Genomic DNA, 15,423 nt, shown 5'->3' on the forward strand with positions numbered 1-15,423 from the left:
TTGTTTTTTTTTTTTGTTATAAAATTTTAAACTACTAGATGACACCCGCAACTCCATTGCGCGGAAATTCGATTATCGCGAGGGAATCGTATATTTTTCCGAGATAAAAAGTATCCTACGTGTTTTTCCGGGCCTCAAAGTATCAGCATACCAAATTTTATTCACGTGGGCCCAGCGGTTTAAGTTAGGGTCTACACAGACGGACCGCATTTCAACTGCAATCCAACCGCAAATTGCAGTTCAAGTGCAGTTTGAATGCAGTTGGCACGACTGCAATAGAACTGCAAACCAAACGCGCAGTCGGATTGCAGTTCAGTTGCAGTTGGCGTGCAGTGCACTTGAACTGTAATTTGCGGTTGGATTGCAGTTGAAATGCGGTGCGCGAGTGTAGACCTTTAAGGTAACAGACAGAAAGACAGACTTTCGGACTTATAATATTAGTTTGAACAGATGTCGGTACCTAGATGTCCCATCCCTATTGCAAAATGTAAGTTATGATTGTTGTAAAAACACAGTAAACTTGTATTGACGCGCGTTGTGGTGAGTCAGGCCGTGATTGAATATGGACTCTAACTTTTCGTTTCTACATGATGTATGTGAATACGAAACGTGTCTGGTTTTTCTTGATCATGATTGGCAATAGTCATTTCACTCTGGTCGATCCTGAAGGGTTATTTTATACCCATTAAAAGCGTGAAATTGTGTAAGTGGGAAACAAGACTTTTGCATAGACACAGTTGTTAATCTCAGTTTCTCATTCGTTGCTGAATTTACAAGCAAAATACAAATTATTATCAACGACGACAATGAATAACTTAAAATTTAACCCATCAATCCCCAAGCGGAAGCCAGCTGCCGCATAAAAATTGAAAGTCCACAACACCTCCATCGTGGGTGTCTGCGATACCCACGATGGAGGTGTTAAGCAACGTAAGTAAACTGTGGCTTATAATATAATACTGTGTAATTCTATCAAAAAGTGGCCACAGAGACCTTAAACTATGGAGTAGTTGTCTTATGTTTTGTGGGCTCTTTATTATGTTAAAATTTAAACAGTCTATCTAGCGTAATTTATATACGGCACAAAGACAGACGGATGGACAGACAGATTGACGGACAGCAAAGTCTTAGTAATAGGGACCCGTTTTTACCCTTTGGGTAACCCTTAGGTCACCGTAAGGGCTTTCACACAAAACTGCGAATTCGCATCACATCGCAATGTCATTTTTAGTATGAGTTTTGTTGCAGATTTATGCGATGTGAATTCGCAGTAGCCTTAAGCCCGGCCGCACATAATCCGAAATTTCTGATCGGAAAAATTGAGACGCCCCGCCGGAACGCACTCTGTTCATACATTTTGTTGTGGACCCCGTATAGTATCAGAATTCTGACGTGACAAAATGTATGAGCGGGGCCGGGCGTCCGAATTTTTCTGATCAGAAATTCAGATAGTGTGCGGCCGGGCTAAACCCTCAGGGAGCACCGGTAGTGAGCGAGGTCAGTGCTGTGACGTCACACGTTACACCGTGGATTAGGCTCACCACACACTGACATGTTTTATTAAAGGTTTTATAGCCGATAGCCGCTTTATTGCGCTCCGCCTGATATTGATGTGCTTCATAGTGCTTCGACACGAATAGGCTAAGGATATATCGCGTAATTAAATTGTCGTTTAAAAGACACCGGAGATAAAGTTCCAACGCAGGTGGGAAGTGACCAAAACTCACCATATTAAGAGCTTGAATTGTTAAGTATCTCAGCAAAATTTACTTATAACGCGTCGGTGATAATTTCTGAAACTATTACGATGCACTCCACAATATATTATGATTTGATGTTTTAATTGAGATTTGAGTCTGATTATAAATGAGAAGTTTGCCTGCCTGTCACCTCTTCACACCAAAACTGCATTAATTTTCATACATTTTTCGTATTCAGACACTTTTACGCGATATACGAATTGCTTTTAAACATCTAAAATATTATATCCTTGGGTTAGCATAAATTACGACTAGCAACTGCCGTTTGAATTGTAATGTAATAATACGACGTTTTTGGCGTCCACGTTGAATGCAAGTTCCTCCAGTGATTGACACATTTGGCGGCCGCCCAAGTGTTGAATAACTGTGTGTCTTGTGCGATCGGAAACGTTGGAGTTGATTTTGAAGGCCGTCCCTACTGAATTTTAGGTTAGACTATGTCTCCAGGTTCTTAAAATATCAATGTGAATATGAAAAAAATTTATATTCTCATATTCGAATGTATTAAAAATCTGTTACGCCTACAATGTTCCTTTACAGTTTTGTGAACTCTGCGCCTTTATACAAATTAATTCTTCAAGCCCCATAAGAGCACCGGTGATCGCGACAACAATAGAATACAATAGCATTTCCGAGAATCCCCGATCGAAGGTTTAATACAATTTTATACTCGCACAATCTTTTTATGCCTATTAACGGGATTATTTTTCAAGACACCTTGTACTTAGGCAAATATTAAGCTTGTCTAGTAACTGCTGTACTGTCTTCATGATATTTTTAAGCACTAGGACATTATGTGAATATTCTTTTCTCGGTTAGTATTATGGTTCCCGTGCAATAAACAAATGTATGCGCAACGAGGTAGTTAGCAGCATCTTGCCATTAATAAATGATAGTAAATGTAGGACATAGGCATAGAAAAGTCCAGTAAAAATTGTTAGAGCCATAAACAACAGCCTAACGGCGCGCGTACATGCCGCGAACTGCGCCACGGCCGTGTAGGGCTGCCCCAAGCTTGTAATAAAGGTTTTAGTGCTGATTTTCATTGATGGAGGAGGAGCCAGATGGTTGATGGTGGATTGTGTTGAAACCAGCTACTGCTGCTTATACGGAATGTGTCTACAATGAAACTGTTATGAACCGGTAACTTGCCAATACTAGCGCCCACTACCGTAACAGTGTCAATAAGTTATGCATGTCCGGCCAATGTTGTCTAGTTTGTCCGCTTAAAATACGGTATTCAGTCTTACTAGATATCGCGATCGTGAAAAATCGAAAAGTCTCTATGTGGCAGTAAAAAAGGAGGCAAATTATAATCCTTTTGGGCATTTTTGGGCTGGACATTTCTGGGATTTTCGGTAAAATTCTGGATGAGTTTTTTTTTAAATACATAATTATATATTCTAATTTGGCTACTTTGGTTGATTCTTCGCTTGCATCTTTCGACTTTCTGTCCGGCTGTGTCTACGGTATAATATAATAATATTATCACAATATCCTTTCCCAGTTTGTAGTTTAAAACTAGCGAATGGCAGCCCTACTTCCGGGTAGAACATTACTCGTCCAGTTCCGCGCACTAAATCTACGTTTGCGGAAAAACTAAACAAAATAAATGGACGCGTTTGTTGGTCGCCCCGATACATATAATATTAATAGGATCCGACACGCTTCGTGAAATTGTATTAGATCTGCGGAGAGGTCCAATCGCTTGTGTTACTTAAATCGAAAGGTTTTTATAGATGTCATTTCGAAAATATTATTTCTTTTTTTGCTAACATCGTTTGGGAGAAACGCTGGACGCTAAATCTATTTATGTTTGATCTGCTAGAAAAACTGAAAACCCAATTAATGTACGCATAATTTTTTATAGGGTAAAAAATTGGCTAAATATGCCGCAATATTTTTTGTTCCGATTGTTCGATACAATATATTATGTATTCCTATCTCAATATTTACTGACAAGAAACAAATTCTATAAATCTATATAATATTCGTTCAGTTCTTTTGTCTGAACAATAATTCGTCGTCGATTGTGGACTTAAAAAACTTTTTTTGCCAACGTAAAGTTAATGCCAAAATAAATAACGCGTACAAAAACAAGCTTAACGTTAAATTGCGCGTCGCCTCGCGATGTTTATCGGCGTCTTTAATGTGGCATTCAGATTATACGTGACAGTAAAATATCTTGTAATTCACTTAATTAATTGAGGTTATACGCGAACAAATTTCATCCCCGGTTAATTTTTATGATGATGGTCGTATGGTATGGGTCGCGTTCTCTAGGCAGTACAAAAATAATATAATTTTTTTCACCTAGGGTCTCCTATTAAAAGAGTCCGTTCTGTTTTTGAAAGATTCTATGGGTTGGTGCGTTGGGAACACTGACCTCCATTATACAAGTACGCTGGACTTATGTACCTTTGAAATGCCAGCTGTTTATTGTGCCTATTTGAAGCGCCCAGCGCCCCCAATGCGGTGGAAGAGAACTAAATCTGACGTTACTTGCAAATGGCCGCTTAATCGTTATTGGTTGTAGAAACTAGTATTAGTTCCAAGTACTCCCACTACTGCTATCAGCGCCAATATGGCGACTTTCAAACGTCATGATTACGTCAGATTTAGTTCTCTTCCGCCGCAAAAAACAGCTGGGTATCATAAGTCCAGCGTACTTGTATAATGGAGGTCAGTGGTTGGGAAAATATGATATTTTGCATACGATCTTGAAAAAAAAATCTTGATTGTTTGTATTGTGTCGTATTTTTTCTTTATTTTAAATGTACTTAGGTAGTTTGTGTAATGGTTTTTCTGTCGAATAAACGTTTATTTATTATTTATTTATTTATCTGTAAATGCCATTTATTCAGTAAATTTTTACAGCTACAATGAATGTCATTTTCTGTTACTGCAGCCCAACACTGCGCCGCCGTGCTAGCGAGTTACGGCCCGCATAAAGCTCATAATCTCTTAAATATACATTAACTTGATTTACGTTGTTTCTTCGTGTTACGGCGTTTTTATATTTTTAATATTGTTTTCTTTTATGAGACATTTCGTATCTTCGTTTTATTGTTCATCGGAATTATGTTCTGCGCTACGTTATAAATGATTGAGGGTTTTTTCAAGTTTCATGTCATATCACGTATAGTCCTACTCATGGACATGGGTATATTATAATTATCAAAGTATTTTTTCACGTAATTTTTAATGCTTAAAGTCTAAAAGTAAAAAGAGCTATTGAATGTGCAACTCTTATACTACGAATAATACCAACACGAGCACAACTCTTTAAATTACGCTAAGTTACATTTTTTGTTACGAAGCAACAAAATCAATAACATAGAGCCATAAGTGACATCCCCTGATTGATGATGTTGTAAAGACGAGACGAATGTAAGTCTGTAGAAATATTGGGTATTGTAAACTCGAGAATCAATTAGTTATTGATGTTTTCTGTTCTAAGTTTCTTGTTCTTTCAATTACAAATATTTTATGAACCAAAAATTATTTTACATAATGCGATTTTTAGATCCCCACACTAGGCGATTCCTGTCCTGTGGCGACGGAACGGATTTTACAATAATGTTTATTTACCCGACTTTTTGAACAATTACTAATTTTCTGACACAAAAGATTAAATCAAGATTATTTTATATTTTCGTTGTTTGAACAACGATGTGACGCTGCAAGCCTCAAGAAAGCTTTAGCTGTAGCTCAGTCACCAAAGACTTGAAAATTCGGACTGTACCCGCCACTTGTCCCTTTCAGCCGAGAAAATATTGCTGTTGCACAATAATATTATATTATGTAGAAATGAAATGGCCAAATATCAGGGAAAATTAACTAACGAGTAGGCTGACTCAGAAGAGATCTCAAAATTTATACGTTTGATGTAGTATATGTCATTCTATACGTGGGAGAACCATGCTTCGGCACGAATGAGCCGGCTCGACCGGAGAAATACCACGTTCTCACAGAAAACCGGCGTGAAACAGTGCTAGCGCTGTGTTTCGCCGAGTGAGTGAGTTTACCGGAGGCCCAATCCCCTACCCTATTCCCTCCCCTACCCTTCCCTATTCCCTTCCCATCAGTACCCTCCACTATTACCCTATTCCCTCTTAAAAGGCCGGCAACGCACCTGCAGCTCTTCTGATGCTGCAAGTGTCCATGGGCGACGGAAGTTGCTTTCCATCAGGTGACCCGTTTGCTCGTTTGCCCCCTTATTTCCTAAAAAAAAATGGCTGGCGCGCGCTGTTCTCATGCGTTACCTACTGCATTGTGAAACATGTCGAAGGTGGTACTCGCGCCCAACTCGCGTGGACTCGCCCGTTTGTTTAAAGTCGGGTTTTTTTTATGAAATAAGGGGGCAAACGAGCAAACGGGTCACCTGATGGAAAGCAACTCTCGCCGCCCATGGATACTCGCAGCATCAGAAGAGCTGCAGGTGCGTTGCCGGCCGTTTAAGAAAGAATAGGGTAATGGGGGAGGGTAGGGATGGGAAGGGAAGGGAATAGGTAAGGGTAGGGAAGGGAATAGGGTAGGGGATTGGGCCTCCGGGTAAACTCACTCACTCGGCGAAACACAGCGCAAGCGCTGTTTCACGCCGGTTTTCTGTGAGAACGTGGTATTTTTCCGGTAGAGCCGGCCCATCCGTGCATGGCTCTCCCACGTATCCTTAGTTGTCTCCTCTTCAAATATCGTGTTTATTCTAAATACGACAGTTAAACAAAAACCCGTGTAGCATCGTAAACGGCGTTTCCCTATAATGTGGCTCCGTAGTTTATTTATACATCGGCAGTAAGTTAAGACATCGTTGTGCTCTCAGCAGCGGGCGATAGTGAATTAGCAATGCGCTGGAAACGACGCAGCTTTATTTCATTTATCCAGTAAAATGTGAGTGGCCATGAATTTTACAAGTCGTTGATTTAAGGTTAAAGTACCGCACGCGTAAGACTAACCTTATTTATTCATTTAAATCAAAGTATTATAATATTATTATTGTGTCCTTCCTTGTGGTCTATGCAAAATTTTATCAAAATCGGCCAAGTCGTTTGGAAGCCTATTCATGGCAAACTAACACACAAACCAACTTTTTCTCTTTATATTATGTGAAGACTAGCTGTCCCGGTGAACTTCGTGTCACTTTAGAACCTTCCCTAGACTTCTACAAATATTTTAAGACTAAAATTAGCCCAATCCGTTCAGCCGTTTTCGAGTTTTAGCGTTACTAACACAATTGAAAATCCATTTTTATATATATAGATATTTTTGCGATATTACAAACTTGAAAATCCTACCCTTTTACTACTAAAAAGTTATGCCATGATGTGCTTACATTGTGTACATGTTACATATCACACACTAGCAGGTTTACCATAACAACATTAGAAACGGGAAAGAATTGACATACTGACAGAATTTAGTGTTAAAATGGCGGACTACCTTTGTCAATATGTCACTTTGTCTATTCTTCCGTAGAAAGAAACCGCTTCTATAGTGACCATGCTAAGCCTACAGGTGTACTCTGTGTAGTACAACGTGCAGGTTTAGTTTACACCTATGCACTTCTATGACTAGCAAGTGCATTTTAATTATAAACCCCCGAACACATCATTAGTGTTCGCGCGTCGTCGCGTCGCGCGTCGCTCGCACTTTTGTGCGCGACTTTAATTACTGAACTATTTCCCACAGACGAATCAAAGGAACGAGGGTGGATTTAATTGTATGTTTGGCTGGATGTAGGTGCGTATTGTGAGTAATAATGATCGAAATATAATAATTTTGAGTGACATTGTATGTGGTGAACAATTCAGTCGAATGGAATATGAATAATTCGTACTGCATTAGACTGAATTGCTTAATATCATTTTAATGAAATAACCCAATTTCATATTGCTTTAGACTGAATTGTTTAATTTGATTTTCATTAGGTTAAATTTTTTTTATTTAAAATGGTATTTACACAAGTATATCTACAAATATATATAAATGAATCCTAAATAATTGTACATCTAAATGCTTTGAAATGTTAGTTTTGCAATTCATTAAACAATACTAAAATCTTTTTTCTATAAAATTTCACAAAGTAGTAAAACGATTTTATTTCATTTATTGTAAAAGTGTTGGTGTATTATGATACACCAACACTTTTTCAATAGGCATCTTTAATTTTTTTTTTATGAAATAAGGGGGCAAACGAGCAAACGGGTCACCTGATGGAAAGCAACTTCCGTCGCCCATGGACACTCGCAGCATCAGAAGAGCTGCAAGTGCGTTGCCGGCCTTTTAAGAGGGAATAGGGTAATAGGGGAGGGTAGGGAAGGGAAGGGAATAATTGATTGTAGGGAAGGGAATAGGGTAGGGGTTAGGGGATTGGGCCTCCGGTAAATTCACTCACTCGGCGAAACACAGCGCAAGCGCTGTTTCACGCCGGTTTTCTGTGAGAACGTGGTATTTATCCGGTCGAGCCGGCCCATTCATGCCGAAGCATGGCTCTCCCACGTATAAATTTTAATAACGTTTGAATTATTTTTTTAGCGTGAAGTACAGCTACTCCTGAGAGGATGCATCATGACATCTATCTGTATGATTTCTAAAAAATGTTATGTTGTGTTATGTGTATAAAAAAAATCGTGCAGCACTCGGAGACTGCCGCGATAAAACTATTGCATAGCATTTTCATCAGCTAATGCAATAATGATTCGCATACGTCTAGTCGCACGCACACAACCGACGTGCCGAAGTCAGAATACGCCGCACCGTCATTAGGCATTTTTCGTTACGGAATTACTTGATTCGGTCGCCGCGCTCAAAGCCCACGATAAAAGCTCTGCATAGCTTAAGCCCGGCCATACATTATCCGAATTTCTGATCAGAAAAATTGGGACGCTCCGCCCCGCTCACACATTTTGACACATAAGAAATTCTGATAGTGTGCGAGGTCTACAACAAAATGTATGAGCAGAGTGCGTTCCGGCGGGCGTCCGAATCTTTCTGATCAGTAATTTCGGATAATGTGCGGCTGGGCTGAAAATTCGTCAGCGGCTACGACGGGCATAGGGGCGAGGGCACCCGCTATGCCCGTCGTAGCCGCGTAGCGCTACGCCGTAGACCGCCGTAGACCGTCGTAGGCGTATTGATCCGCGCTTCGACGCCCGCCCCATACATTTCGAGACTCATATTTTGTAGCAATCTCCTCTATTGAAAGCTTTTATTTGTGCAAGCTTATTTAAATCGACGCTCGAGTCTTTGAAGTGTGTTAAAAGCTCGTAATTTGTATTTGTGGCGAGACTTGAAGGCGAATGAACTCTGTAAATGAGCAAAGTTCGCAGCTTTGAATTAATGAATCGATAATATAACTTATATTTGGAGAAACTAACATTAATGGCTTATTAATTCTAGACGACGCCAGCAACTCGTTGGTGTCATATTTAAGTATTGTTTGTCCTTTCCTGGGTCTCAAAGTATCTCCATACAAAATTTAGCAGTTAGGTTTTAGCAGTTTCGTTCAGTGATTTGAGAGTGAAAAGGTAAAAGACAGACAGACAGACTCTCGCCTTTATAATATTAGTATGGATATTGGATATTGCAGTCTGTAGAAGCAAAAAAAACAAGCTTAGCACGAATGGTCAAATCTATACAAGAAAAGATGGTCCCAGCAGACACTAGTGCGTCCCCACTACAGTGACGGGGCCGCACTACAGAGACGGGGCTTCACAGGGCCGCACAGGGCCACACGAGGCGTGATATGTCAGTACCCCGAGTGGAGTCACCCGGGTGAGTGATGGCCCCAAATTGAGGGCTGCGACCGCCGCGCCGGCTAGAGATGTGGCCGTGTTTGTTTTTATATACTTTGCGAATAAAACATAAATTCACTATGTACTCATTATATCCTTTTTTTGTTAAGGTTTTCAGTTTTCGATTTTCTAATGTAAAATTACTATTTGGAATTCATTGAGATTAGCGCACACGTTAGTTTTTTTATGCGCTAACGTGTTCGTCAGTTAAATTTTATCTACTTGCATTTGGATTTACCAAAATAGAAATCGAATACTAAAAACCTGCGTATGTGGCCAGCCTAAATCTTTTTTCATACGCACATACACCACCTAAGTGTCTAAACACACTAGGCCGAAGTTACGCGGCGGAAATTCCGCATGATACCGATGACACACTATTCCGTCGCGTTCCGTCCGCATATTGTATGCGTTTGACATTGCGGGCGTAATCATGCGGAATTTCCGCCGCGTAACTTCGGCCTAGTGTGTTTAGACACTAAGTTAAGCCTAGTGACGTCACTAGCGCCCTTCCCCCACTACTGTGTCTCTCTTCTCGTAGGAGCGTGGCGGATGCCGGAGACCGGAAGTACGCATTAAGGTTACGACGATCTGATATTGTATGATAAAAGTATATAATATTATGTACACACTAAAGACGCCCGCCACCAAAAGTTGAATATCGCGCGGGAACCGTCCATTTGTCAGGGATAAAAAGTATGTTATGTTCTTTCCCGGGATCCAAATTATTAATAATATACAGGGTGTAACAAAAATAAGTGATAATACTTTAGGGTGTGTACGTGTTCCTTGTAGAGAGTTCACTGTGAAAGTAGCAGCGCTAAAAGACTAAATTTTTTTTTCACTTTTGTATGGGGAAACTCGTGACGCTCGGGCCCTTGCCCATACAAAAGTGAAAAAAATTTTTTAGTCTTTCAGCGCTGCTACTTTAACAGTGAACTCTCTACAAGGAACACGTACACACCCTAAAGTATTATCACTTATTTTTGTTACACACTGTATTTTGAATTAGTCATAATAAATAATTAATTTCAGCAAAATCGGTCCAGCGGTTTAGGCGTGAAGAGGTAACAGGCAGACACAGTTTGGCATTTATAATATTACTAGCTGTCCCGGTGAACTTCGTGTCACTTTAAAACCTTCCCTGGACTTCTACGAATATTTTAAGACTAAAATCAGCCCAATCCGTTCAGCCGTTTTCGAGTTTTAGCGCGACTAACACATTTAAAAATCCATTTTTATATATAAGAGAAGAAGATAGTATCGATGACATAGATGAATTCTGCTAGTTGTAATTATACGAGCAAGTCCGCACCTAGTGGAAAGTGAAGAAATTACCTTGGGAAGTAAGTTGTGGACAAGTTTATATGAACTTTGTTACAGTTTACAGTAAACACTCACTGTAAAACTTGTTTGTGTATTTAATTGGATTTTGTTTGCGATTTAAGTTTCGTTGATGTTGTTGAAAACAAACAATAGATAAGATTTTCTGCTAGCTTTGTTTTTAACGAGATTGTTGACTAATAGGTTTTACTGTCAGTAAAACTAAAGTTTAAAACTAAATATTAGTAGAGTTAGCCATATTTTGCGTTACCTGAGTTTCTACTTTCTATATACGAGTATCATCTATAATAATAGCTCCTACACCGGTTTCGGTGACGGTGGCCGGTTTCATTGAAACCAGGCTAGCTACGCAGGAGTAATTTTATAGTGCCCAAGTGTGTGCGCAGTACACAAGAGCACTCTCTATTCCTTTACTCTCATAACCCAGTGGGACGGAAGACCGACACGACCGGCGAGAGATCAGGCGCAGGACCGACTTTTTACATGAATGTTCGATTCCCGCTTTGGTAACATGTTAATTGTTATTTCCAAGTTTGGTTAGGACAATGCATGCTGATCACCTGATTGTCTGACAAGTAAGATGATCCATACGTCGGATGGGCATGTAAAAAATCGGTCCTGCGCCTGATCTCTCGCCGGTCGTATCGGTCTTCCGTCCCACTGGGTTATGAGAGTAAAGGAATAGAGAGTGCTCTTGTGTACTGCGCACACACTTGGGCACTATAAAATTACTCCTGCGTAGCTAGCCTGGTTTCAATGAAACCGGCCACCGTCACCGAAACCGGTGTGGGAGCTATTATCATCTATATCATGTTTAACTAAAGTATTTTTACTTTTTAGGCATCGTTGCATTTTGAATGTGAATTGACCCTGATCTAGGTAATAGTAGTAGACCCTAATCTAGGAATAAACTAGCGACAGCTCGTTTACCCTAGGTTAGAGACATATTTTTTATCACTTTTTGCATCGATGCTAATCACAATGCGCGTTTTACCTATAATATATCATTCGAACCTTTTCTCAAGAAAGTCCACCTGTTATTAGGATCGGTTTCCGGCATCTCGGAAGCCGGATGCCCCCGCTGCCCCCGCGGTCGGACTCTATATTATTAATGCAATAACGTTGCGTAATGGAATTGTACGAATTTATTCATTCTTCCGAGTTATTGGACGTGGGCTCCGCGTATTTTTCAATATCACCAATATTGGATATGACTTTTATTAGAATTATTTGTAAGTATAGCAATGATATTTATATGTCATACAAAAGAGAGTAGATCTGAATCTAAACTAATATTATTAATGCGAAGCTGTGGAATCTTTGTATCTGGTTACCTGCTCAGTGCTCAGTGTTCGCGCTTAAACCACTAGCTAGATTTTTGGTATGGAGATGCTTTGAGTCCTGTTGAAGGACATGGGATAGATTTTATCTCGGAAATTTATATAGTTTTTCGGTGCCACGACAATGCAGGGTATGTCTTGTATAAAATATTCTCGACGAGAATTTCTTATACTTTAACTTTTCCTAATTCTTTGTTAGGCCCGATTCGACCAAACTTGAAGTTACACGAGTATAACTATCATGAGAATAATTTTACTCTTTAATTTAATCTAGGATATTACCGTTTGCGTTTTACCAAGTTACTCAAAGAGTATGAAATAAAATGTCAATTATAGTTCACAATGACACCGACCGTGACAGTTGAACCCTGTTGTGCAACTATTCTCAGTTTAATATTTACTCCACCAAAATAGCCCGCGTAAATATTAACTCCCGTGTAATTAGGTACCTCATTCTTGGATTAGAAGTTGGAAAAACGCAAAACCAGCTTACTTTTTTTTTAGGTTTTTAGGTAGGGATTAGGAGACAGTTATACTCGAGTAAAATTTTACTCCAGTTTGGTCGAATCCGCCCTTAAAGTTATTAAGGCCAGGCCAGTTCGAAAAGACTGATTTTTAAGCTTTCAGTCTGAAGAAATTATGTGGAATTCTCTTAGACCAAAATTAATGTAGACTCAAAAGGGAACAAAATAAAAAAAAATACCAAACAGAATATTAAAAAATGGCATGGTAATTCTGTAAAAAAATCATGAATATCACCATAAAGTACACTTCAAATTCAAACATCTCGTAATTTTCAATGACAATGATATGATTTTTTTTACAAAAAGGATAGCTTTTTTTATAGTTCTAAGGAAATAACCGAATAGTTTTTTAATTAATCATTCGGTCATTAAAAGATATAATAAAATGTATAATTTTCTCCTATTTCGCCCTATCAAGGACGCGGCGAGAGTCGTAACACATGCCACTGTACAAGGCGCGCTGATATGAATTTTATTTTAATGTCCTTTACAGTCGATATTCGCCCTGACAGACATCGAATACACACTAATTTTAGGGACAGCCTTGCCTTAAGTTCAGTAAGTAGAATCAATGAGTGCCGAAAATTGACGTCGACAAGTGACAACGTTCAGAAACATGAAAAAGTATTTTCTAATTTCTAATATAAAGAGACTTTGTTTGTCATAATCCTTTTATTTCTTTTTTATACGTGGGAGAGCCATGCTTCGGCACGAATGGGCCGGCTCGACCGGATAAATACCACGTTCTCACAGAAAACCGGCGTGAAACAGCGCTTGCGCTGTGTTTCGCCGAGTGAGTGAGTTTACCGGAGGCCCAATCCCCTACCCTATTCCCTTTCCTACCCTCCCCTATTACCCTATTCCCTCTTAAAAGGCTGGCAACGCACATGCAGCTCTTCTGATGCTGCGAGTGTCCATGGGTGACGGAAGTTGCTTTCCATCAGGTGACCCGTTTGCTCGTTTGCCCCCTTATTTCATTAAAAAAAATATATATCCTTTTTTTATGGTTGTCTGGAAGAGACCGCTTAAAGCGGTAAGACCGCCAATTTGCGCTCTTCCTAAAAATTGTTTCTCTTTCGCATTTTGTATTTTTTTTTATGTGCAAATAAAGAGTTCATTATTATTATTAATATTATAAATTTTCATATTCCTTTTAAATTTTCGTATCACGGTAAAGCAAAGTATTCCTCTGGGAAGGTATGTCTGGATGAAATTTCATCCGCAGAAAATATTAGACAAATCCTACCGATACGCCTCCGTAGAGGATATATCCACATTTATTAAAGATAGAAATTATATCTTTTTTTTTTACTCGATTCTGATACGATATAAAACTAATAACTTCGGGGTGTATTTTAGAAATGTTTTTTGGAAGTATTTTGTGTTAATGTGATAGATTTTATGTTTTATTTTCTATTTCTCCAATAAGTTTGACTGATTTTGAACGACTTCGAAATATCATACAATTAATGTTGTTTGTTATGTAATTTTGTAACTCGTCTTATGATTGGGGCCAAGATTCTATGTGAATAATGAGCATAGACTTATAAATGTTTTTTTTTTTTTGTTTCAGGGCGAAAAGGACAATGGCAAGAACTGTATCCTGTCGTGTGAGAAGCGGAAGGCGGATGACATGGACATCAACAAAGACTTGAAAAAGGTAAGAATTAATATTTCGTTCAAAACTTTATGGAGAAATGTAAGCTCAAAACTACATTAAAAACCTTTGAAACTTCGTGCAATTTCAAATATTTTTGGCAATAAAAGTATTGTATAAGTAGATAGAAAGCTCACTTGGACAGGTTTAATTTGTGTGGCATATTTTATACAGTAACTTTTGTATTTTACAAAAATTACGCGCGACTGGCGTGATATCGCCTTATCTTAACCTTTCCTCTTCAAAATCGTAACTTTAGAATAGTGGTTTTACATTGTAGGTGATGATGATGATGATGCTATCTACTTGGCATTACCATTCCGGCCGTTACGCACATGTAAACCGCGTGTAAAGTGACATTTACGCCGCGGACGGCAGTTAAAACGCGGTTAAAAAACGATTCGTCGAACGAACCCACTGGGACTCGCGATATTAATGAAGACATTTTCCACCAGGGTCGGAAACCCACCGATGGGTTCCATCACGCGACCTTCCACGATAAAATCGACCGAAAACAACCGTAATGGGTTTTCAACCTTATTTTTATGGGTTAGAGTAGAAAATCCAATAGCAGAACTAAACTACTAGCATGTAAACATCGAGTCGAGTCAATATTTTGTTTGAATAAATATCAATTTTCGAAGACGAAAGGTGTCAAGGAGTACGTGTATAGAAAGTTTAATATAACATTATGCTAATGTTTGTAGCTAGTTGGATGCTTTCTTTAGTTATGTACTGTCGGAGAAATTGTAAGCTGTTGGTGGAGCTACCTCATTTAGTCGGGTTATATATGCAGCCAAGGCAGATCACGACTAATAATAACTCGAAATAACCCGACCAAATACACACAGGTCTGATGTGAATTAAATTTCTCTGATAGTATATTCGAGAATTCTAAGAATGATTTGATTCCGAAGAATCCTTAAAAGTTTCAAATGTAACGAAATATAATATTTTCATTTCATTCGGACACGATAACACAAGGGCGGAACACCGAAGGTCCTA

The 15,423-nt window shown here is 39.0% G+C and overlaps 1 protein-coding gene and 1 long non-coding RNA gene across 8 annotated transcripts in view; both read left to right on the forward strand.

Moving 5' to 3' along the window:
• Window positions 1–15,423, forward strand: part of LOC121732851 (RNA pseudouridylate synthase domain-containing protein 2-like) — a 396,327-nt gene that overhangs the window by 358,307 nt on the left and 22,597 nt on the right. For all 7 annotated transcript variants that reach the window (XM_042122857.1, XM_042122852.1, XM_042122843.1 and 4 more), the window contains one exon: window positions 14,335–14,421. In XM_042122857.1, coding sequence (XP_041978791.1) covers window positions 14,335–14,421 — 87 coding nt within the window. The remainder of the gene's footprint in view (window positions 1–14,334; window positions 14,422–15,423) is intronic.
• On the forward strand, window positions 481–12,954 carry LOC121732882. The gene is made up of 3 exons (XR_006036451.1): window positions 481–491; window positions 9,278–9,286; window positions 12,818–12,954. It is a non-coding gene; the product is annotated as an uncharacterized LOC121732882 (long non-coding RNA).

Source organism: Aricia agestis, chromosome 1, assembly GCF_905147365.1.
Source record: "Aricia agestis chromosome 1, ilAriAges1.1, whole genome shotgun sequence".
In the NCBI taxonomy this organism is placed as follows: Eukaryota; Metazoa; Arthropoda; class Insecta; order Lepidoptera; family Lycaenidae; genus Aricia; species Aricia agestis.